Source organism: Ochotona curzoniae, unplaced genomic scaffold, assembly GCF_017591425.1.
Source record: "Ochotona curzoniae isolate NIBS_2020 unplaced genomic scaffold, NIBS_Ocur_1.0 contig_4773, whole genome shotgun sequence".
Taxonomy (NCBI): Eukaryota; Metazoa; Chordata; class Mammalia; order Lagomorpha; family Ochotonidae; genus Ochotona; species Ochotona curzoniae.
The window spans coordinates 40,141-66,465 of NW_024466383.1; the positions used below are offsets into that span (position 1 = coordinate 40,141).

General features: G+C 46.6%; 1 protein-coding gene across 1 annotated transcript; it reads right to left on the reverse strand.

Annotated features, from left to right (window-relative positions):
* Nucleotides 1-3,924: 3,924 nt before the first annotated feature.
* LOC121161266 (butyrophilin-like protein 1) lies at nucleotides 3,925-26,325 on the reverse strand (the record flags this gene model as incomplete). The annotated part of the gene is made up of 5 exons (XM_040987573.1): nucleotides 26,241-26,325; nucleotides 19,044-19,415; nucleotides 12,896-13,177; nucleotides 10,268-10,294; nucleotides 3,925-3,951 (listed from the first exon to the last, which is right to left on the reverse strand). Coding segments are annotated over exons 1-5 (793 nt in total), but the record flags the coding sequence as incomplete, so codon positions are not given.

Below are 26,325 nucleotides of genomic sequence, written 5' to 3' on the forward strand. Positions count from 1 at the left end.
GGCAGTTACCACCCCCAACTCCTATACAAACCAGCCAGTGGTGTTGTGGGCTAAGGAGTTAACTAGCACTCGTTAAGCCGAGGAGTGACAGGAAATGGGTTTGTGGCTAAAAACACCTAGACTAATTGGACTTAGCTGTATCCAATTTCCTGACTAAATTAGGACTTGGGGGGGAAGAGTATATAAGGAGAGGTGAAGGAGCAATAGAGAGACTTATACCATCACTGGTCTCCTGTTGGTGCTTCATCCCCAGACGCTCTTCCTGTCCTCATTACTGGCTCTGTTGGCCGGAGAACAGTGTGTGTTGCAGTCCCACAGGAATGAGACCACAAATTCCCCGTCTCAATCTGGCCCAGACCCAGTTTTCTCACGCACTGGTTAGTGTCATGGCTCAGCCCAACATGGCTCACCCCCTGCAACGACACTCACTGGCAGATACTGTGGCCTAGTCCTGTCAGGCAGGCCAACCAGCCCTAGCTTTCATGTGTCCCAGTGGACTGGGATTGACGCCAGCTAGTCCAGCCCAGATCTCCCAAGTGGGCAGGTGTCCTGGTCTGACCCAGACATGTTCTCCAGATAACCACCTCCAAATCACCTGGCATAATCCCTCTCACTTACCTGTATTTGCAGTGGCCCAGTCCATGGAAGTCACCCAGAAGTCATTCCTTACTGTAATGTACTTCTTCAGAAGTACCCCTAACTGTACACCCCAAACCCATTCAGACATCATTCACAATCACTACTTCCATGGACAAGTGTGCCAGGTTAACAGTCCTCAGGCCTGGACTTTGTTGTTATTTTTAAAGATTTATTTATTTTTATTACAAAGCCAGATACACAGAGAGGAGGAGAGATAGAGAAGACCTTCCATCCGATGATTCACTCCCCAAGTGACCGTAACAGCTGGTGCTGTGCCGATCCAAAGCTGGGAACCAGGAACCTTTTCCAGGTTTCCTGCATGGGTGCAGGGTCCCAAGGCTTTGGGCCGTCCTTGACTGCTTTCCCAGGCCACAAGCAGGGAGCTGGATGGGAAGTGGAGCTGCCGGGATTAGAACCGGCGCCCATATGGGATCCTGGCGCGTTCAAGGTGAGGACTTTAGCCACTAGGCAACTCCGCCGAGGTTGGACTTTGAGCAGCTTAGTACATTCCTACCTGCCTCAGGATCCACCACGAGGTGACATCTCTTTATTCAAAAGAAAACAGGGCAGTGTCTACAATACACAAGTATAACCCACAACTTGAAAGCCCACAACACATGTCAGAAAGCATACTCAAGTCCTGGCTATTCCACTTTCAGTTCAGTTTCTTATCAACGCATCCTGAGAGACAACAGATGATGGTACAGGTGCTTGGGCACTGCCACTTATGTGGAAATCCAGATAGAGTTACAGACTCCTGGCTTTAATCTGGCCCAGCCTGGGCTATTTCAGAAGTGAATCAGGGGACCTGGCATGGTAGCTAACAGCTACATCCTTACCTTGCAACCACTGAGATCTCATATGGGCAGTGGTTCCTGTCCCAGCTGCTCCACTTGCTTCCAGCTCCCTGATTGTGGCCTGGGAAAGCAGCAGAGGACAGCCCCAAACCTTGGAACCCTGCAGCTATGCAGGAAACCCAGTAAAAGTTTTAGATTCCTGGCTTCAGATTTGCTCAGCTCTGGCCATTATGGCCACTTGAGGAGTGAACCAGCAGTCTAAAGATCTTTCTCTCTTTCTCTCCTCTATAAATATAAGAGGAAGTATTTTTCTGGTCAACAGAAAATTTGTTCAATGTTTTAAGTATATATAAACCTCCAGTGAAATATTCCCCTCCTGAGTAGCCTGAGTGTCTAACATTTTCTCTTACAATAATACTATGATAAAACTGCCTTATTGTTGCTCATCAGCTTGATGCTTCACCATCAATAGAGCAAATTCCACGGATTCACATGCCAGCTGAAACAGATCCAGAGTGTGGATTAGCAAGAAGCTAGAATCACAAGTGGAACCAGTACCCAAATCCAGGCATTCCAGCATGGAATATGAGGTCCCAAGCAGCATTTGAACTGCTGGACCACGTGTCCTCTCCTGCTCAGAACTCTTCATGTCACAGAGAAAGCACATCTCCATGCTTACAAAAATCTGAATCCTTCACACTCCTGCTGTTTTTGGTTGGCTTTGGTTTTCCTGTCATTGCAACAGTTGGACCTGGAAGCACTAAGAGGTGATATATTTGACCATATTCATGAGCAAACTTTTCAGCACTTGAACTTGCAATTGAAAACACTCTCTTCCTTTTCATCTTAGTACTACTTATTGCTTCTTCTAGTAACAGATCTCTTCTTTCCACAGTTACAGCCCTCATCCTTAGATTTCCTGAATGAACACAGCACAATGTTTTCATGTGTCATAGGAATTTACTGAGGAGTGGAAAAGCAGCCATGCATCTTCCATTTCAGAAAGCGAAATAAACAAAGTAGGCCATTAGATTCTTTTATGCTATAATCCATCATTATTCAGTTCCATGGCAATGTTTATAGGATGGCAAACTTTTGTCATCAAATAAGGCAAATGCTTCCAGAATAGAGCTGGGACCACTGCCATTCTCTTAGTCCCTCTGTTTAGAACAAACTGAATATTTAAACCCAGTTTGTTGCACAAGGTATCTCAGATCCAAATAGAATTTCTTCATATTCAAAGTGAATTTAAAACCCATGAAAATTTTAATGACAAAAGCAATTATTTCATACTATAATATGACCTATCCTAAACCAGTTCAAAAAGCAATCAACATTCAACATCCTCTGTATGGACATAAGGCAAGAACCACGAGTCTTCATAGCCACAGGAAGAGAAAGTCCCAGAGGCATCAGGGACTCCTCTAAAGGCCTTCTCTCACAGGGAATCTGCAGCTCCAGAAGGGTTACACTGAGCAGTTGGAGCAGGGAGGGGCCTTACGAAGGGTAGGAAAGTAATGGAGACTCAGCCCCTGGGGGAGCACCCTCTGCACCAGAGCCCAAACTGAGCCCTTCCCCTGGGGGTCTCCCAGTCTCCTCCAAAGGAGAATCACTCACGGTCCCAGGGAGCCCCTCAGACCCACCCACTGGGGAGCAGATGCTCAGGGACACATCTTCTGACTTAAGCATGAAGTATGGGAAGAGGGGTCCAGAGAATGAAGTGGGGGGGAAGGAGAAAATGTGGGACCCATCTGTCATATTATAGAAGGATATGTCCCCTTCACTGTAGTCCAGGAAGATCCCAACCCTGTGGGGATCCTGCCTAAGAACTACAGGCTTTAATTTGTCAGGACAAGCATGACAAATATTATAAAAAAATTTCACAACCCAGAACCCCTTATCTGGGGACGGTATATATGAGTCTGTCCTTGTCACCTTCTCCCCACAGACTCCAAGACCCCATTTTTTTATCATTGCAGCCCTGACCTCCACCTCCCAGTAACATTTTCCTGATGTGATGCCCTCAAGGCCCAACACACTGGAGTACTTCCAATAACCCAATCTTCTGCCCTTACAGGTCACACTGGTCCTTTCAGGAGAAACAGCAAGGTTGGCATCAGCAGAATCTGGATCCAGAGTGACAGGCCCTGCAGAGAGAATCCTCAACCAAGTAAGGCCCATCTTTCCCCATAACCAGGATGCCAACCCAACCCTAGAGCCCCTACTTGCATGGAGAAGGAACAGGGCCAGTGAGCTAAGGGCCCTTGAACTCAAGCCCATGGCCTCCAAACAGCAGGAGGAACCACAATGCTCTGAGAGTCAGATGTGTCACAGAGACCTGAGGAGCACACCCAACTTCGTTCCTTATAGATCCCACCCCACCACTGCTGATGGTGTCAGAATTTCCATCATCACAGGGAACTGAAGGAGAGGTAAGTACTGTAGGAACCACAAGAGGAGCACCCAGAAAGAAAACAGAGTCACTCACAGGCCTGGAACTCTTCCTTCTGCCAATCTAAAAGAGAACACACACTTATATCAGGGTCTGCACAAGACTGTACACTTGATGGCAGCTGTTCTCCTGAAACAGTGATGGGAGAATGAAGGGGAAATGTACTAGTATACATTCAGATGATTCAGAGCTTCTTACACACACACACACACACACACACAATGCAACAACCTTCCTACAAAAGCCAGACATGAAGCTAATATCCCAGGACTGAGAAACTGAACTCTGACCTCAACAACAACAAAGTCATTACCAAGATTTCACTATCAATTAGTGCTAATCAATTTCCTAGACACAAAACCATCCTGAAAGCTAGATTTATACTTGAGAGAAAATTGAGGAAATCAATATTCCAAGTCCCTCCATTCCCTTTGCAGTGTACTAACTACGCTGAACTTACATTTCATTTCTAACACATGGGTAGAAAGTATCTTTACAACATGCACATGAGAAAATGGGGAACCAAAAGTTCCCACATACTGTGGAGGGAGATGGAGGGTCTCAGAGCTGTCCAGAGAATCAGTGGACAAAGGAAGGTCTAAGAGAAGAAGAAAACCCAAAAGAGTACATCAATTTCCATTCAAAACCAAGTCACCCAGACCATGAGCTCCAATGTCATGGTGTATGCTTGCCAATGGTACCCCTAAATGATGACACAGGACCTGTCCCTACCTGTATCCAGCTGACATCACCATAGCTGCTTAAGGACCAGCCCCACCTCCCCAGCATAAGCACCTGAAGAACAAAAGGAGAGCACAGAAAGCCTCTCCCACACCTCCCAAGACCACTGCATTTATTCCACCTCCATGCTCCTCCTTGGATGGAGGAAGGCAGCTACTGATCAAAGCAAAGCCTCTACTCATGCTCAGAGTCAAAGGGTTGTAAGGTGAGAGAGCTTTACTTGCCCAGTTCAGGCACTTTTATATTATACTCTACCTATAATTGTAAATCATCTGAAAAAACTTTACAAACTCATGTTACTAAAAACAAGAAGTAATTCTAATCAATTGACTGCAATTTTAAAAGCATCTAAAGATCTTAAACTGTTGCTAAAACTATTTTTGTTCTGACCTAAACTAAGATCACTAAATCAACAAAAAATCTCTTTGGTTCATGTTACTTAAATCTCTAATAGGCTGTTATTAAAACATTTTAAATCACTGAGGCAATTATGCTCGATTTCACTAATCAAAAAGTTATTCTTGTTATATTCTCATTGCTCTCTCTATTATACAATTTAGTTTTGTTTTTTTTAAGATTTATTTATTTTTATTACAAAGTCAGATATACAGAGAGGAAAATCCTCCGTCCGATGATTCACTCCCCAAGTGACCGAAACAGCTGGTGCTGTGCCGATCCAAAGCTGGGAACCAGGAACCTCTTCCAGGTCTCCTGCATGGGTGCAGGGTCCCAAGGCTTTGGGCCGTCCTCCACTGCTTTCCCAGGCCACAAGCAGGGAGCTGGATGGGAAGTGGAGCTGCCGGGATTAGAACCAGCGCCCATATGGGATCCTGGCGCGTTCAAGGTGAGGACTTTAGCTGCTAGGCAATGCCGCCGGGCCCTACAATTTAGTTTAATTACAAAGCTGTGCTCTTGTCTCAAACTTACAGCAGGCATCAGCTTTGGATAAATTTTTCCTAAAGGTTTTTCTTGATGCTATCTCTCATAGTCTTATGGCTCCACTTCCCACTTAATTTTCAAAATTTGCCTCAAATTTTGCTGACAAATATTTTTCTAAATCCATATTCTCTAATAAGGCCTTTTAAACCCTATCTGGGTGAGAAAACCAAATGACTGTTATCCTTGAACACTAATAACATGTGGCAAAGGTTACATGCTTGTCTCCACAGAACTTCCTGATAAATCCTCTGAGAAACTATGGGTTCCTCTATGATTTATTCAGCTTCAGAAGTGCAGCAGTTCCCTCAACCTCACCCTCCATTGTTTTAAGGGGTTGAATGGGCAGATAAGGAACCTTTACTTGAATTAATGACTGAACATTTTCCTGTATCTTGGAGATCAGAGGTGCCAGTGTTTTCAGGGGAAGAGGGTAAATGCTTCAATATCTCTTTAGGATTTCATAGTCTTCCCCTGTGTTTTAGGTGCTGACTTTCCATGTTTACCTCTGGTAAAACAAACCTGGTTTCATATTTTAACACCTTTGAAAAGACCAAAATGTTTTTTGTTATCAACCAAGCTTTATCCTTCAATGTAACTGATGGAAATTATGCTAATATAGGAAAGCCTCATCTCTTTTTATGTATTATTATCTTTATGAACACTGGGAATATCAACCTGTCCATTGGAACCACTGTAGAGCCTTAGAAGGAAAATTCTTTTCTCATAACTGTTCTGATTTTGATTGGGAATCCCATCGTAAATTTTCACACAACTGTAGTGAGGGTTATAATCACAATCTATATAATCATTTAATTTCTTGCTCCTGGAATAATCCTCTCATGAAATGCAATGGCTAATGACCTGGTATGATGGAGATTTGTTCCCTTTTTACCCTCCTCCTGCCTGTTCCATGACTATGTCCTTTATTCCAAGCAGATTCAATTATGGAAATTAACAGATGCTTCATGACCAGGACTGTATTAAACAGCAAACTTCTTGGTAATATTCATAGCTATAGCAGTTATGACATTTTTATAATAGTACTTTTTATTTATGTTCAAGCCTGTTCCAACCTCATTTATATGTTGGCTATTGGAATGTTAAGTTTTAATTTCACTATCAATAATATTGACTATTACTATTATAGACTTTATACCTATATTAATAACAGTATGGATTTTTCCTGTCAAAATCATAGTATCCTTGTGTTATGTGCTCAACAAAATATTTGGTTGCCCATTAACCTTACCCAAGAATGGCAACACTCCCCAACAGAAGGGCTCCTATTGAATGTGGTTTCTAAATAGTTGTACCTCACTAGGGCTTGGTACAATGACTCAATTGGTAAATCCTCAACGTTCAAGTGCCAGTATCCTTTATGGGCACCAGTTTATGTCTCAGCTGCTCAACTTCCCATCTGGCTCCCTGCTTATGACCTGTAAAGCAGAGGAGGATAACCAAATGCCTTGAGATCCTGCATACAAGTAAGAGACCATGGAAAAGCTCTTGGCTTTTGGCTTCAGATTGATTCAGCTTCAGCCCATCAGTGCCATTTGAGGTGTGAACCAGCAGATAAAAAATCTTTCTCTCTGTTTCTCTTTGTCTCTGTAACCCTGATCTGTATTTCCAGTAAAATAAACAAATATTTTAAAAATATATTGTACTGGACTAAACACTTCATTAGACTCATCATTTTAACTCATGGGCTGGGCTTACTGCTATTATAGCTATTGTAACAGTTGCCAGACTGCCATTACAGCTGTGTGTCCAAACTCATGATTTTGTACAACAGTGGCAAAATAATCTCATCACTTTTGGACTCCACAGGAAAGATTAATGACGATCTCAAAAAACGGGTCAACAGTATTTGAATAGGCTCCAACCTGGTTGGGAGAGCAAGCAATAAGAAGCTTCAGCCTGTGATTGAATGTTTCCTATTTCTGTGTTACTTCTGCTAAATATAACAGCTCTATCTATATTGTATGCTGTATACTTTCAGAGCAAATGAGATAATATAACTCTAGACACTGAGCAAATAAAATCAGAAATTTTGGACACTTTCAACACCTAGTTGCCCAGGGTCTTACGAAGGATTGGTGGTGGGAAACTGATGATGCCCTACAGGGAATAGATCCCCAAATACTCATTCAAAGTATCATTCATTCATTATCTTCTGAGGGAATTGCCTTTATTGTCTCCTTTTGTTTTTTATTGGAGGTTGCATCATGTGATGGTAAGTAAATGAACACCATGAAAACAACAATCAAATGCCATTCACATACTTCACTTAAAAAAACAAAAAAGGAAGATTTTTAGAAAGGCAATAATTTTCAGAAAAACAGGAAATCTCACCATGTAAAACCATAACCAGCTGAAAATTCAGGGAAAAGGCCCTGAAATATTTGAAACAGGAAAACAAAAGTATAGGAACTCCCTGATGTTCAAGCTGTGATAACAGATCAAAGAGGTGTTTTCCATTTCTTTCATATGTACACTGTTTAATTATTAGTAGTCTACTTGCAAAACACATTGCTCATTAATTGACCTCCCTTGCATGCATATATACATAAATCACATCCTGTTGCAGACCCTCCTTCCTTCTTTCCATTCAGCTCTGCTCAATGCCTAGGAAAACACAGGAGGGTGGCTTGATTCCTTGGGCCCCTGCACTAATGTCAGAATCCCAGAAGAAGCCCCTAGCTCATGGCTTTGGATTGGCTTAGCTACAGTCATTTCAGGTGATTCAAAAGTAAATCAGCTGGCAGAAGGCTCTCTCTTTCTCTGTCCTTGTGCATGTGTGTTTCTGTGTGTGTATATGCATGCATGTATCTCCTTCACTCTCTGTAATTTTTCCTTTTGAATAAAAATAATGAATAAGTGTTTAAAATTCAGTGCACAATTCATTTAGTTTTCACAAGAAACATGTTAGAAATTGTTTCAGTGTCATAACTAGAGATCATCACAAGAAACTCTCAATTTTACCATAATAATGGGGTTTGTTCTTAAAAACAATAGGCACAAGACCCTGAATATGTGTATTAAATTACAAAAGACATAAACTCAGCAGAAAAGAGGAAAAGAGGATGCGTAATGAAATGAAGGATGAGAGGAAGGGAGGGAGGGAGAAAGAGAGAGAGAAAGAGAGAAAAAGGAAGGAAGGAAGGAAGGAAGGAAGGAAGGAAGGAAGGAAGGAAGGAAGGAAGGAAGAAAGAAAGAAAGAAAGAAAGAAAGAAAGAAAGAAAGAAAGAAAGAAAGAAAGAAAGAAAGAAAGAAAGAAAGAAAGAAAGAAAGAAAGAAAGAAAGAAAGAAAGAAAGAAAGAAAGAAAGAAAGAAAGGAAGAAATGGACAAACACCTACTCGGAGCAGTCAATTGGCCTCACAGCTCACACTAAAGCCACTGGTTAAGTTGCCCACAGTTCACATCTGAGTGCTTGGATTTGATGCCCAGATCCAGCTCCCAATACTTTTTCTCCTGAACATGCTGGAAAACAGCAGGAAGATGATGGATCAATGCTGAATTCCTGCTACTGCCCATGTGGAAGACTAAGAATGAATTCTTGCCTCCTGAATTTGGTCCCTGAAACAACCCTGAACATCATAGGCATTTATGGAAAGCAGCATCAAAAAAGTGTCTAAGTGTCTGTTTTCTTTCTCTCTCTCTCTCTCTCTCTCTCTCTCTCTCTCTCTCTCTCTCTCTCTCTCTTTCTCTCTCTTTCTGTCTCTCTCATTCTCGACTCAAATAAATATTCTAAAATTCAAAACGGGAAAAAGTATTCAGCCTGATGATTAAAACACACAACATTCCAGTTGACATATCGGGTAGATTTCCAGCTCCATCTACTCACTCCAACTTCTTTTGAGTATGGAGACTTAGAAGCAGCACCGAGCAGTTGGGATGCTCACATCACATGGGAGACTTGAACTTAGTAGCCAGCTATGGGCTTTGATCTAGCCCAGCACAGGCTATTAATGGCAGCTGGAGAAAAAACTAGCAAACGGTCTCTCTTGTCTTTCGCTCTCTCTTCCTCACTCTCTTTCTCCCTATGAAATAATCCACTCATAATACACAAAACAGTGCAATAATTTCAAATACTTCATAGACACCACTCAGAAATGCATCCACAAATATCCTGAATGCTCAGATTCCCAGATTTACAACTATTCAGAGTAACTGATTCCTCAGCAAACAAGGATGTGTACAGAAAGACACCCAGCTTGGAGAGTGGTCAGAATACAAGGCACAGCAAAGACACATCCCAGAGGACCAGGAAGAGAAAGGATAACAAAGCTGAACCAAAAAGGGCAGGTTTCGGGATAAGGTCACAGAATTAATGAAGTCTAAGCAGGTGGGAGTAGTTTCCAGTCTCTTCTAAACACTAGCAATTCTTGATCTGGGCAGCTATTGCCCTGCTAATCTCTCCCTGAGGTCACCACCACAATGAAAAGGGTAAGTTGAACAAGGACTCCCAGAGGGTGTCTCTAGCCCTAACAGTGATATGAGTAGAGGGAAAGCCCAGAGTGGAAGCAGCTGGACTCCCAAGGAGGAGTCCTTGTTGTGGCCAACGTGGGAGGAAGGGAGCATATGGGGCAGGGAAAGCAAGGACACCCCTCCCATGTGGGGGAAGTCCATAGACAGAGGAGAGGCAGAGCACAGCAAGGTTTGGGGGAGGGGAGGCAAAGGAACCATCAGCTCACTTACCAGCATACAGATGCGCCTTCCTCCCAGCTGAAAAGAAACACACATGTGAGACCACAGCCACCACCTGTTCAACCCCCACCTGCCCTCTGTGCTGAGGGGAGACAGCAGGAGAAGGGGGGCTGCAGAGGAGTGGCCTCCTGCAGTGTCAGACAGCAGAGGACTGTGGGAAATTCCTGGCCACAGATCAGGAAGCCTGTATGACAGGTAGAGTTGCACCCTGATCCACTGCTGTGTGCTGTTTGGCTGCCAAATCACCACCCTGCACCTCAAAACTCACAGAAACTGCTGTGTCATGTGCCCCATATTTAATTTGTCATGATTAGGAAAAAAACTGTATATCACACAATATTTGGTGAAAAGTATAATTGACTCCATATTTATAACAGTTAGTTATCATACAGTATTTCCAGAAAAGGAGATACTGAAGAAAAAGTTCTGAGGCACAAGTCATCCAGTTGGTTGCCAAACATCACACAGCAGTGGGACAGGGGTACCACTGCATCTGTTGTACAAGCTTCATCACCTGTGGCTCAGGAAGACAAAATGAGTGAGTGGTTTGGAATCTGGCATAGCTGACATCTACATTTTCACCATCCTGTATCAGTGCAAATTCAATTCCATTTGCTTTGCTTCCATTCCAGCTCCCTGCTAATGCAGCTTGGAAAGCAGCAAAGTAAGGTCCACATGCTTGGGCCTCTGTACCCATATAGGAGACCAGGAAGAAGTCTTGGTCCCAGATAGAAAACATCTTTCTATATGCATCTTGCCCTCTCTGGCTGTAACTCTGCCTTTCAAAAAGAAACAGCGAAAATTTAAAATGTAGATATATAAATGTATAGAGAAAAGTAACACTACTCTCAGAAACATTTACCTCCTAATACCCCTTCCCCCACCTGGTCAGCAGCATAGTTCTCTTCCCATCCATTCTCACTGGCACTGGTGAGGAACAGGTAAGAAATGCACCACACACCATACACACCCACCCCCAATGCAGGCAGTGATTTGGGAAGCAAACAGGTCACGTTTTCAGGCTCAAAGATCCACTGACTCAAATGCCATCTCTCATAAAACCTAGAGCATCTTCTTTAACTTCTTGGTACATGTCAACAGCTCAGTGTATTGTAGGATAAACACTAACAACCATGTGGGGGCAGGTCAGGGTTGGAATGAAATCCAGAATGCAGGACAACCTTCTGGCCCATCATTGCAACCTGGGATCAAAGGATAGACAAGAAATAGGGCCCAGTGCGGTAGCCTAGCAGCTAAAGTCCTCACCTTGCATGCACCAGGATCTCATATGGGCACAGCACATGCAGCAGCCGCCCTGCTTCCCATCCGACTCACTGCTTCTGGCCTGGGAAAGCAATCGAAGATGGCCCAAAACCTTGGAACCCTGCACCTGCGTGGGACACCCAGAAGCAGCTCCGGGATCCTGCTGTAGATTGGTTCAGCTCTGACCATTACAGCCACTTGGGCAGTGAATCAGTGGACAGAATATTTTTCTGTCTCTTCTCTTCTCTATATATCTGACTTTCCAATAAAAAACAAAGAAATCTTCCAGGTCTCCCCTGTGGGTGCAGGGTCCCAAAGCCTTGGGCTGTCCTCGACTGCCCTCCCAGGCCACAAGCAGGGAGCTGGATGGGAAGTGGAGCCGCCAGGACTAGAACCAGCGCCCATATGGGATCCCGGCAAGCTCAAGGCTAGTTTAGCCGCTAGGCCACGCCGCCGGGCCCTAAATAAATCTTTTTTTGAAAAGCATAGACAATAAACAGTTGCCCAGTTGGGAAAAAGCAGAGTAAGATTAGCCACCCACCACTGCCCTGCTGCCTCCAGACCTCCATATCTCCGTGCCAGGACAGAAACAAGGAGAGGGAACAGCTGGGCACAGGAGGGACAGGAAACCACAGGACATCTCCAAAGTCACTCACCAGCCTGGTACGCTGCCTTCCTCCTACCTGAAAAGCACACAGGGAGCAAGTGAACTAAGAGCCACAGTGTCCTCTCCAAGAAACAAAGATTCACAAGGGAGAGCAGAGCTTACCGAGTTCTGCCTGGAGCTCATCTGAAAGAGAGTGGAAACACCATGAACGCCACAACAGAAAGAGGAGAGCACACACTGCCTGCAGACCTCACAGGAAAGCCCTTTTCTGTGTCCTATACACAGCTCTGACTCCAGACCTCCAGACCTCCACACCCCCAGCTATGCTCTCTGGACCTCCACAGTCGCCTTCTGTGGAAAGCTGCCCCCATGCATTCCAGTCATGTCAGTTTTCTTCTCAGCACCAGTTTCTGCCCCCACTTTGCCTGGCCCAGTCCTGCCTACCTCTGGACTTCAGCGCCTTCACCTTTTCCTGTTGCTCTGCATCTTTAATCCAGCAAAGATTAAAGTGTTTCTGCCTCTCCCGCACCTTTGCAGAATGCTCTCTCTTGGTGACCCAGCCAGCTCCAACAAGTAGCAGTCCCAGCACAGTCAGGCTCACAGTGAAAGCTGCCTTCCAGGGAGAGGCCTGAGGGAAGAAGGGCTCTGTGCCCAGCAGGACACACAGTCAGGGGAGAACCCAAGCCCAACCAGCACACCCAGGGACACCACTCTCTCCATTCCTTCTAGAAAAGAGAGGCAGCACTGACCTGGGATCGGGATGGCCATGACCTTCTCCTGGCCCAGGATGGGATTGAGGATGGAGCAGGTCACGTTCCCTGCAGAGCTGTCTCTCACCACCAGAGCAGCCTCCACGCTGAACAGCCCTGCTGCATCTTGGGTGTGGGCCTCAGAGAACTCCAGAAACTTCTCTCCACGGACGTCTCTCCACTGCACCTGGGGCTTCGGGAACCATCCCGAGGCCTTGCACACCACACGAACTCCATCCTTCTCTGGCCCTTCAATGTGCACTTGTGGGGAAGATCCTAAACCTGCAACAGAGGAGCTGGGAGGACCTTGGAGACCCACTTGGTCCCAAATCCTTAACAGAATCTAATTGCCACCCAACTTCAAGGGGAGCCAGTGGGAAGGGCATGCCCTGAAGCATGCAAGGACCTTAGGGTCCCCTTGGAAGTCTCATGGGGAGGGGGCTTTTCTCTTTCATTATGCAGGTGAAAACCAAGAGTCAGAAGCAACAGAAGATGTTTGACCCTCAGACTCCATGCATGAACCTTTAGTCTTCATTTCACACATATTCCTGGGAATCTAATTCTAACCCACTGCTTCTCTTTGTAAATAAATCATTCTCAAAACTATACCACCTCCTCAGTCACCTTGCCTCATGCACATTCCCTACAAGCTATCTCAAACAGTTTTTATTACAGATGCTTGAAACTAAACATTTCAGAACTGAATTCATAATGTTGACTCATTTGTGATGACTCTACCAAATACTCTGTAGTTTCTTCATATTCTGACTCTGGAGTTGGTCATGTAATTTTTTTGGCCAGTAAGAGATTAATGTGACAAGCAGAGATTTAAAAAGCACTTGGCCCCGACTCTAGACAACTGCCTAGATTGCCTTGTACCAAGGTAAGTGTTATACTGCTAGGAGAAAATCAGCTGTTAGCTAGCAGGTACTCTGAGCCTGGTTCATGCCAACTTCATTTTAATTATAGCAGTATGTCAGCATAGTAGTCTATTATATATTTTTAAAAAGATATGTGTGGAGCAGATGCTGGCATGCCAGCAGACACCAGAATACCTGCAGACAGGGTCTGGGGACCTGCACATGAACATGCGCAGGTTACATTAAGGCCAGCACGCCACACCACCAGAAGACCAGGCTAAGCAAACTGCACTCTTGTGAACAAGTAGGGCTGTGAATTGCTCAGGGAAGTGGGTATGAGGTTGTATTGGAGGAAAGACTACTGAGGGATGACATTACAGGTGATGGTTTCTGGGAGACTTCCACACTCTGGGCTACTGCAAATGCAGGTAAATGAGGGAGCTGAGACTGGATGGTTTGGAGGCAGAAAACCAGGGAAGTTTCAGGGCCAAACAACTGTACCCATCCATATGGGAAACCTGATGTGGGATTGTTGGTAGCAAGCACCACCTACAGGTGCACAGGAAAACTAGGGCTAGAGACTGCCTGGTAAGAATTGACCACAGCATCCACTAGCGAGTGTCAAGGTCGGGGGTGAGGCATGTTAGTCTAGACTATGACACTAACCAACATGTGAGAGAACTAGGTTAGGGGGCCATTTCTGTGAGAGATTTGTGAATTCACCCCTGTAAGACTGCAATACTAGCTGGCTTGCTCAAGTGCTGGGGGTGATGACGGGCCAATCTAGGCATGACCACAGAACTCACTAACACATATAGGAACTGCAGTTGGGAATAGACTGGGCTGCTACAGTACCCACAGACACACACAAGAATTGGGAGTAGGACAAGCTGGAACACAACATCTACCAGCACACACAGGCCAAGACTGAGAGGCAGACTATGCCAAGTAGGGGCCTGGGACCAATTGGCATGTGAGACCTGGGTTTGAAAGTAGGTCTGGTGGAGAAACTTGTGGAACTCCCCTATTGGGCTGTAGCTCCCACTGCTGAGTTTGAGTCAGGTCTGGGTGTGGGTCAGACCAAGCAAGACAGCTCCACTTCTCAACTGGTGTGTGCTGGGGACCATGCAGAAGGTGTGGATGGCATGAAGGTGTGAAGAGAACAGCTCCCCTGTGAGGCAAGGTCCGGGGGAGTTTCCAGCTGTTAGGCAAGGCCCAGCGGATTTCTCTCTGACCACCTTGACACAGTTTTACCACCTTTTTGCATGGAAACTCAAGCACCCGACTAAGAATTCTGTAATCTATTGAAGCATTGTTTGCCACTGATGTGAGCTTAAGAGTTAATGTCGGGCCCGGCGAGGTGGTGCAAGTGGTTAAGGTCCTCGCCTTGCACGCCCGGAATCCCATATGGGCGCCGGTTCTAATCCCGGCAGCCCCGCTTCCCATCCAGCTCCCTGCCTGTGGCCCGGGAAAGCAGTCGAGGACGGCCCAAAGCTTTGGGACCCTGCACCCGCGTGGGAGACCCGGAAGAGGCTCCTGGCTTCGGCTCAACATAGCATCGGCCATTGCGCTCACTTGGGGAGTGAATCATCGGACGGAAGATCTTCCTCTCTGTCTCTCCTCTCTGTATATCCGTCTTTCCAATAAAAAAAAATAATAAAAATAAATCTTTAAAAAAAAAAGAAAGAAAATATAATTGTTTTAGCTGCTTTTATAATTTTTAGCTAGAGGAATTAAGGATGTTTTTATTTTAAAAAATGCTTTTGATTATTGTCTTATTGTTTATGGGGTTGTAGGAGTCTATAGTTGTAGGGAGATTTAACATTTGAAGTTTCTGTTTTAGATTTTAGGTTTTTTCCCTTGTAACCTATTTTCCCATTAAATGATGGGTAAATTGTAGAAGTAGAAATGTGGTGGGAAAGTACTACTGATTAGCAGGTAATCTCATGTGCCTTGGCCTTGGAGTCCTGGCTGTTGCTCCATGAAAAATAAATAATAGCTTGCTTTGAAGAATATGAATGCAGTATTTGGCAGAATTATCTTTAGGGGCACCTGCTTAGCCTTGAAGTGCAGACAGAATGACCAAATGTCTGTACATGCCCCACTAGTTTTGAAGTAAAAAACAGAACAATTAGTTGCTTGTATAGAAGCTTGAGAGGAGTTCTGAGTAAATAAAAAGGACAGCTTTTCTTGAGCTGTGGTGAGAACGCACCATGTGTCTGTTTCTGTGTCTTTCTTTTTTTTTTTTAAAGATTTATGTTTATTATTTTTTATTGGAAAGGCGGATATACAGAGAGGAGAGACAGAGAGGAAGATCTTCCGTCCGATGATTCACTCTCCAAGTGAGCGCAATGGCCAATGCTATGCCAATCTGAAGCCAGGAGCCTCTTCCAGGTCTCCCACGCGGGTGCAGGGTCCCAAAGCTTTGGGCCATCCTCAACTGCTTTCCCGGGCCACAAGCAGGGAGCTGGAAGGGAAGCGGGGCTGCCAGGATAGAACCGGCGCTCATATGGGATTCCGGGCGTGCAAGGCGAGGACCTTAACCACTGTGCCATCGCGCCGGGCCCTCTGTGTCTTTCTTTATCGCCGACTCCACGCACCCTTCCCGAGCTCCGAACTCTGCTGGAGCTGGACTCCGGCAGGTATGTGGCCTGCCTTGGAGGTGGGGGGTTGATCAGGAAAGGCTGGGCCAACCTGTAGCATACTGTTATGCACAACAGCCAGGATGGGATGTGGGCCATACTAGGCTATGCAATCACACCTACCAGTTTGGATAAAATCCAGGGATTGAGGGCAGATTGGACTGCAGCACCCACCAATGAGAGCTGGGCTAGGCCCAGCCAGGCTGGAGCAAAGGCCAAGATTGGGGGACAGGGGCACGTAGACCATGCCAGGTAGGGTCAGAGCAACCACTGGGATGCACAGGATCTATGGTTGGAAGTAGGCTTCTAAAGGAGTTAAGGGGATCCCCCTCCCCTGCTGAGCTGCAGTTCCCACTGGTGAGCATGAGAGCTGGAATGGGGGCAGCAAACTGGGCTAGATATGGCTGAAGCATTCCTTGGCATGTGTGTGTGCTAGGTCTGGGGGTGTGCCAGACAGGGATAGGCTCCAGAGGCCGTTGACACTTGCAAGAGCCACAGTGGGTATGGGACAGGCTGAGCTAGGTTGAAGAACCCACTGGTCCACATGAGAGCCAAGTCTTGGAGTAGGCCAGGCAGGGCAGGGCTGAAACAATGGTTGACATGCATGTGAGTTGGGTTTGGGGAAGGCCACACTATACCAGGCCACTACATCTGCTGGTACATGCAAGGGCCAGGAGAAGGGCAAACTGACCAGGCTTTGCCATAGCATTTACTAGCAAGCCCAAGAACAGGGTGCAGATAATGTCAGACTGGACCACAGAAAGTACAAGTGGCAGTAAGTGGGCCTAGTGGGAAAACTATGGGCACTCCTCTGCTGAGCTAAAGTTCCCACTGGTGTACACAACAGCCAGGGCTGGAAGCAGGCCAGGCTGGACAAGGCAGTAGCACCCATCAATGACCCATTATGTGGGCTGGGTCATGGGGTCAAGTGGGTCAAGCTAAGCTGCAACATCCATAGGTGTATACAAGACCTTGATTGAGATGTGGCATGAACCAGACCAGTGTGCTGCACATGTAAAGGAACTGCGGCTTGGGGCAGGTCTGGCTTTCCAGCTGATTGGCATAAGGGCCAGGTCTGTGCACGCTGAACTGGCCACAGCACCCATAGGTTTGCATGCAACATGGATCTGGGGACAGAACTGATCAGGCAACCACAATCATCAGTGTGCATAGGCTGATATGGATGATGGAGTGAACTGGACCTTGTACTAACTGGCATATTCAAGAGTCAGGTCTGGATCATCCCAGGTAAGGTTTCTTGAGAGACTCCCCAACTAGACCACTAGACTCAAAACTCCAGCCACAGGGAGAATCTTAGAATTTGTAGTCTGACCTTGGAATGTACATATTATGGGCCCAGCACGATGGCCCAGTGGCTAAATCCTTGCCTTGCATATCTGGGATCCCATATGGGCATCAGTTTGAGTTCTGGACACTCCACTTCCCATCCAGCTCCCTGCTTATGTCCTGGGAAAGCAGTAGAGGATGTGCCAAAGCCTTGGGACCCTGAACCCATGTCATGGGGGACCTGGAAGAACTTCCTGACTCCTGGCTCCTGGCTTCAGAATGGCTCAGCTCAGGATGTTGTGAACACTTGCACAAGTCAATCAGCAGACAGATCTTTCTCTCTGTCTCCCTTGTCTCTATAAATCATCCTTTTAAAAAAAGAAGAATAAGAAGAATTCATGTATTGTGACTAGGCTTCCTTGATTATTGACACCTATGCAGTGGATGGCATGGCAAGGTACATACGGGAAGCATGATGGCCAGCTCATTTGGGCCTGCAGAAGATGTTGAGTTCAATGTATAAAGATGGAGAGCAGAACAGATTTGATAATTCTGGCTAAGTTTTGGCAGAAAGTGTCTGAAAGGGTGGAACACATGGGTGAACTCTGTCAGTCAATGGACTTTGGAAGGATTTTTTTCAATCTTGAAGCAGTGAAACTAATAGCGTCTCAGAACATAACCAAGCAATCATGCAGCTCTAATCATCTTCAGACATCATCCAGCTACTTATTCATTTTGCTTTTTCTATTTCAACTTCTGGAATATAAACTCTAAGGCCAAGGAACTATGCTTTGCTTTGCTTGGCTGATGATCTTTGGTGCCCAGAACAAGGCATAGCACACACCTGGGACTTCACAGACAAAATTAATATTGATGGGGCTGATACTGTGGCACAGAGATTAAGCCTCTGCCTGAAATGCTGGCAACTCCCAGCTGTACAATTCCTAATTTAACTTGTTGCTAATGAATCTGGAAAAGCAGTGGAAGTTGGTCAAGGACATGGATGCCTGCACCCATCTCAGAGACCTGGGAGAAGGTTCTACCTCCTGCCTCCACTGTATTACAATAATGGAATTTCAGCCATTTGGGCTGTGAAACAGTTGATGCAATCTCTCTCTCTCTCTCTCTCTCTCTCTCTCTCTCTCTCTCTCTCTCCATTTCCTTTTTCACTCATCCTCTCCGTAAGTTTGCCTTGCAAATAAGTAAAAGTTTCCTGAAAAAGATTAATATTGAAAAAAATGATTCAGTGAATGAGCTTCCTTTCCCTCACATATAAAATGAAACACTAAATTTCACAAGTTTCCTCCCAAATTCAGTATTCTCAAGGTCTGAATCTAGAATACAGATCAAGACACCAACCTGCCACCTTCAGTTCTAGAATGGCCTCTTCATAGTAATCTCCCTTTTGGAAGAAGCAGGTGTACTTCCCATTGTCTGAAACCTGGATGTTATTGATGTGCACAGCAGCCTGTCCAAGGGAAAGGAAATCTTTCACCAGTGAGGTCCGTCCTGCATATTGGGGCATCTGCCTCTCATTCTGCTCCTGGCCGTTCTGATAGACAAACACTGCTTCTGAGAATCTGGAGCGGAACCACTGCAGCTTCATGTCTTCTGCATTCATGGCTGGATACAAGAAGCAGGGCAGAGTGGCATCACCATCCAACTCGGCCACTATGGGGTCACTGGGGCCAGCTACCAGGAACTCATCTGTGGACACAGACACAGAGAACACTGGGAGACAGCACTCAAGAACAGACACACAGACTCTCAAGAGGGAGGAAAGGGACCCCACGCCGTGGCCTAGCGGCTAAACTCCTCGCCTTGAATGCACCGGGATCCCATATGGGCGCTGGTTCTAGTCCCGGCAGCTCCACTTCCCATCCAGCTCCCTGCTTGTGGCCTGAGAAAGCAGTCGAGGACGGCCCAAAGCTTTGGGACCCTGCACCCGCGTGGGAGACCCGGAAGAAGTTCCTGGATCCTGGTATGGATCGGCATAGCATCGGCTGTTGTGCTCACTTAGGGAGTGAATCATGGGACGGAAGATCTTCCTCTCTATCTCTCCTCCTCTCTGTGTATCTGACTTTCCAATAAATAAACAAATCTTTAAAAAAAAAAAAAAGAGGGAGGAAAGGCAGATTGGGAATAGGTGGGCCCTCAAGGATGAGGACTGAGCAGTTACAACTCCACATTTGGATGGAATCTCATACCACAAGGACAAGACTCAGAAATGATGTCACAGATGTCCCTTCTGAACTGAGCTTCTGGCCCAGGCTGTCCCATGAAAAAAAGCCTCTACCCCAGTGGGTCACAGCACTGAGTACACGCAGGGATTAGAGTACAGCTTATAAAACCCAGATCAAGAGACGGGAGCCTAGGCACCTTCCTTGTATGGTGCCTGGGTGGCATCGGAGAGACATGCAGACTCATGCTTGGGCCAGCAGAACAGAGCAGGCATGGGAACTCCCTCACATGCCTGTGTCCTAGGCAGGTGGAGGAGTGGGAAGGGTGTTAGGGCCCCAGGCTGGCATGCTGGTATGGTGTGCTAGTGGACCAGGCTTGGGGACTCGTTAACATGCTTGAGTCCTGGATGGGTCTAGACCAGTACATGTGCTAGAGGACTTGATCTGAAGTCTACAGTGGGTCCCAGTGTGCAGGCAGAGCATTCAGGCCAGCTCATCATTCTGTCAAAAGACCAGGGAAAACTATGTGCTCACAGGCTCTGCGGCTATAGGTTGATAATGAAAGAGAAGATGGACTGTGAGGGTGCGAGGAGACCGCAGAGGGAGATTGTGGCTGGTGAGAAATAATTTCTGGGGGACCTCTACCAACAAAGCCACTGTACTTGGGGGTGAGCAGAGGGGGGCTGAGACCCAGAGGTTTCAAGGAAAGAAACTGAAGGATCATGCTGGGTTTGACCAATGCACCCATCCACATGGGAGATTAGAGCTGAGCCAATTAGCATCTACCACTGCCCACCAGCACACACAAAAGCTAGTACTGGAAGGCCTACCTGGCAGGGCTGGATCACAGTACCCACCAGTGAGTGTCAGAACAAAGGATAGATCACATTAGGCTGGACCTGACACTATCCAGAATGCAAGAGAACTAGGTCTGGGGGCATATTCTAAGGGGAATATGTGGACTCATCCCTGTGGGACTACAGTATCTGCTGCTTTGCCAAAAGCTGGAAGTGGTGACAAACTAAACTCTGTATAAACATGAAACTCACTGACCCTCATGGATACTTGGGTTTGGAACAGGCCAGGTTGGTTCAGACTACAGCAGCAACACCCACAAACATACACTAAAGCTGAGACTGGGTTGTGGACTCTGCTGGGTAAGGGCCTACCATCCACTGACACGAATGAGATCTGGGTCATGGAGTGAGCCTGGTGGGTGGACATGGGAAACTTCCCTGCTGGAATGTATCTCCCACTAAGAAGCACCTGAGTTATGGGGCTGTCTTGGGGGTGGGACAAGACTGGAGAGGGCTGGGCCAAACAGTAGCACACTCAAATGTGCAGAAATCAGGATGGATATGGGCCATACTGGGCTAGACTATCATACCTACCAGTTTGCATGAAAGTTGGGATGGGGGCAGGATGGGTAGGGCTAGTCTGTAGTATCCACAAGCAAAAGCTGGCACTCAGGGCTGGTGGGCTAGACCAGGCTGCAGCATCCAGAAGCAAGGGCTGAACTAGGGTACAGGCTATGCCAGACTGGGTCAGAGCAAGCACCAGCATGCACAAGATCTGTGGCTGGGAACAGACCTGGTCAGGGAGCTAAGGGGACACCCTAGTTGGTTTGTGTTTCCCACTGGTGAGTGTGAGAGCTGCAATGGGGGCAAGAAACAGTCTGGACATGGCTGAACCATTCCTCAACATGGTTGTGGACTAAGCCTGGGTTGTGCCAGACTGGGCTAAGCTCACACACCTGCAGATTCTTGCAAGTGCAAGGGTGAGTGTAGGACAGGTGGGGCAAGGTCTTGGTAACTGCCTAACCTTGCAAAAGCTGTTTGGGGATGGGCCAGGCAGGACTGGGTTGTAGCAGTCAACACTAAGAGCCATAACAGGTATGAGACTATCAGTCAAGGCCACAATACTTGCCAGGACAGGAGGTAGGCCAAGACAGGCTGGGCAAACAATACATCAAAATGCATGAGATCTGCCACTGGGAGGTGGCTTGATAGAGGAGCTTGGGGAACTCCTTCATCAATTAGTAGTCCCTGCAGGTAAGCATAAGAACCGAGGCTGGGATCAGCCCAGACCAAGCCAGGTTACAGTACCAAACAGCATACCTGTGGGTCAGATCTTGGGGTAGGCGAGGCTGGGCAAGTTTATAGCAACCACTGGGAGACATGAGAATTAAAATGAGGTGCAAGACGGGCTGGTTGGACCACAACACCAGCCAGTTTACTTTAGGGCTGGGACTAAGGACAGTCTAGTGTGGACTGAACTGCAGCACCCTCTAACATAAGATGTAACTAGGAGGGAGGCAGAGCTGAAACAGGATACAGAATCTGCTAGTGAATGCCAAGGTGAGGCAGAGCATGCCAGACTGGACCACAGCAGCCACCACAAGACCCTGGTGGTGGGGGAGCAAGACCAGTAAGGGGACTGCTGGGCTGCTGCTCCCACTGGTGACCGTCAGAGCTGGGATATGGGGTAGACTAGGCTGAGAAGGGCTAGAACAATTATTGGTCTGCATGTGAGCTGGGTTATGGTGAGAGCCAGGTTGGGATGTGATCATATGCACAGGTGCATGCAAGAGCCAGTCAGTACAGGCTGGACCAACTTTGTTGCAGTACCAGCTGGAAAGTGCTGGGATGATGGGTAAGTCCGGTCAGGTTAGAATGCAGAACCACCTGCAAAGTGCAAAATGTGGAGCTGGGAGTGGGCCTAGTAGGAAAATTGTGGGCCCACCTCTCATGTGTTTCAGTTCCCACTAGTGAGCCTGAGAACCAGGGCTGGAAGCAGGCTTGGCAGGACATGTGGTAGCACTCACCAGTGTAAATGAGGGCTGGATAGTGGGATCAGTCAGGCTGAACTAGGCTGCAGCATCCATTAGTATGTATAAGAACCAAATGCAATATGGTCTGACAAGCCCAGTTTGCTGCACATATTGGCATATGCACAAACTGAGACTGGGTGTGACCAGGTGGAGGTTTTGGGGGTCATTTCAACTAGACTGTAGCTTCTGCTGTTATATATGAGAACCAATTATGTGGCAGACAGGGTTAGACCAGGCCACAACATTTGTTGATTTGCATAAGAGAGGAGCCTGGAGACAGAACTGATTGGGCTACTGCAACCACCAGTGTGTGTAGACTGATACGGGTGACAAACTGAACCAAATCCCACATTGGCAAGCACACACAGGAGCCAGCTCTGGAGTCATGGCTGGGAGATTTCTTTGGGTCCCCTCCCTGTTGGACCACTGGACTCAAAACTCCAACCAAGTGGAAAATCACAGGATCTTTGGTCTGACCATGGAGTGCATGTGGCAGTATTGAGTCTCGTAGGTTGCTGAAGCTGGTTCAGTGGACACCATTACCTTATGCACATGGAAAACATGACAAATCATTGAGGCCTGCAGAGAATATCTAATACTATGGAGGACAGAACAAATTCGACAACTATCCTGGCCAAGCCTTGACAACAAATACCTGGCCAAATGGAGACTCTAAGGTAGACTATGTTAGCCAGTGGAACTTGGACGGATTTTCTCAATCTTGGAACAACAAAGTCAGTAATACCACAGAAATATCAAAACCGCGTAAGCAGTATCCTCGGAACATGATGCACATCAGGGACCCTGAGATGACATAGAGTGGCCATACCCTATCCCCAGGTATTGATGTGATGAGGCTAGTTAGAGCAGCCCTCTCCCCTTTTCTATTCCCTTCTTCCAGATACAGGAAGGAAAAAAAAAGGAAATTGGAAACAATTGTCTAGCTACCTTCCCCCATTCCTTGGCCCCTCCCACTCTAATCAGTAGTCCACATGGGCATCCATTCTTTCTCAACTATATAAACATCATCCAAAAAAATCTTAAATTGAGCAAAATATAAATAAAACTTAATAGTGTGTTATATATTACATTTTATTTATTTATTTACACCCAATTTGGAAAAATAAAAAGCAGATCACAGGCTTCAACAGGCTTCAACATAGAATTCCTGATCGAATCATCTGAGGTGGGCACAGAAATTTGTAAAATTTCTAAGGATCTGCAACCTACAATTAGAATGGGAGAGGGCTGTTTGGTTATAGCCGTAGCATCAGCTGGCAGAAACTGGGACTGAGGGCTAATCCTGTCAAGTTAAACTGCAGAACCACCTGGAAAGTGCACAATCCGGGAGTGAGAGACCTGGGAGGGAAATAGTGGGTTCCCCCCTCTTGGGTTACCACTGCCACGGGAAGGCACGAGAACTAGGACAGGGGCTGGGGTAGCTAGACAGAGAGGCACCCAACCACACCCGTGAAGGCTGGTCTGTTGAGCTGGGTAGATGGATCCAAGCTTCAATGCCATTTGCCATGTACGACAACCAGGGGGATGTGGGTCAGATTGGACTGGTCTGCCACACATATTGGCAAACCAGGGTAGGGGGTTGGCCTGGTGGGGGTTATTGTGGGCCGCTCTCAGCAGGATGCAGCTCCCACTGGTTTAGGTGAAGACCAAGTATGTGCTGTGCAGAACCAGGCTGGACTGCAACACCCATTGGTTCCAGTAGAAGGCGGGGCTGAAAACAGAAGCAACCTAGCACTTGCAACTACCAGCTGACCGGGTGATGGACTGTGCTGGGCCCTGTGCTTGCTGGTGCATACGAGTATCTGGCCTGGGAACACCTCAGACGAAGTTTCTTTGGTGATCTGCCCAATTGAAATGCCAGACTCAGAACACAAACCATGAAGGGACAGAAGATGGAACAAGTTAATCAACCACCTCAGCAACAAAATACCGGGCAAATAGAGACGCTATGATGGACAATGTCAATTAATGGATTTTTCAACAACCTCATCGTGTTTGGAGAGGCAAGATTAGCAGCAATTCCAAAACTGGTGACCTATTGAAACCACTTCAATGAGTATCTCGGAGCATGCCCCACATGCGGGACTTGGGGTGGGTGGGAAATCAGGTGGGGCTTCTCCCTCAATATCCCCCTCTACCTCAGATATATGAAGGAAACAGTATGGAAATAATAGTCTTATCCACTTGCCTGTAGCCCTTGACCCTTTTTACCCAAATTAACCATGTAAAGATTGTTAAAATAAAAAATATTAAAAAGAAAAAAATTTCTAAGGATCCCCCTGGGAGCTGATACTGTTAATCCAGGAGCCACATTTGGCAATCCACAGCTCTATCTAGCCTGTATGAGGTAAGCCTAAACACTGACCACAGAGTGTACCAGGATCTCCTTGGAATTTCTGGATCCTTCGGTCACAAACAGGGGATGGCCCAACTCCCCCACGCCACAGCTGAGTTTATCATTTCTGTCTATATTTTTCTGCTCACTAAATTCAAGGAGCACCTAAAACAGCCTCCAATACCCTTTTTGTTGCAAACCAGTCATTGGTCATAGGAGTATAAATCAAAATGATTAAAGAAGTGCAGCCCACATTCTCTGTGTCCTCATACTTGGCTCCCTGAGTCTGGTAACTGGGTCATAGGAGGACCCTTCTGCAGCACAAGATGCCATGGGCCCAGAACAACTCCTCAGCTTCATGCGCTTCCACCCTGGCCTGGCAAACATGTCTCACCAAAAGATACCCACAGATCAGGTGCATTGCTCACTCTCCACTCCAGTTGGTGGTCCATTCAACACATGAGCAAACCCACACTCCTAATGACCACAGAGCCCTCACCTAGCCCCGCAGATCCTCACCCAGTGTCCCAAAGGTCCAACAGCTGTACCACTACTACTCTAACCACAGCTCTGCTTCTTTCACTCAGATCCACTGGCCACTACTATTCCTCACATACGAGAAAACTGCAGTTGTGTATAGGGTGCTCCTGAGGAACTATGTTTCCTGGACATGCTCACAGCTCACCCCCTCGCTGTCTACCCCCACTCACTGTTCCCCTCTCACTGTCTACACTGTCCACCACTCTCAACTCAGCTGCTACCCACACCCTCCTGTCTCTGTCCTGCCTCATATCCTATCACTCATCTCCCTTCACAGACACAATCCTGAGAACTGATCACTGTCCCTGTTAGAAGGAAAACCCCACAAGGAAAGGGAATTCCTTATGAAGGGGTAGGGAAGGAACAGTGATTGCTGAGCACAGGAGGAAAAGCAGAAATTAAGAAAATGTGGTTTTCAAATGTTACATACCTCACTTTTAAACCCCCTACAAATAATTGGTTATTTGTCAATATCCCTGAAACCCCCTGATAGTCAGTAACTCATCTTCAATGTGTAACTACAATTAGAATTGGGGAAAGGCATCCTATTTTCACAACTGGTCCCCCACAGCTCACTCCATCCTGGCAGAGAGCACCAGGGGCTCCTCCCGCCCCAGGGAGACCAAGAGAAGAGACGGGGATACACTCACCTGCAAAGCCGAACATGGGCAGTTGCACAAGGAGACGCAGGAAGTGGAGACTGCAGAGCAGAGACAGGCAGCAGCTGTGCTCCAT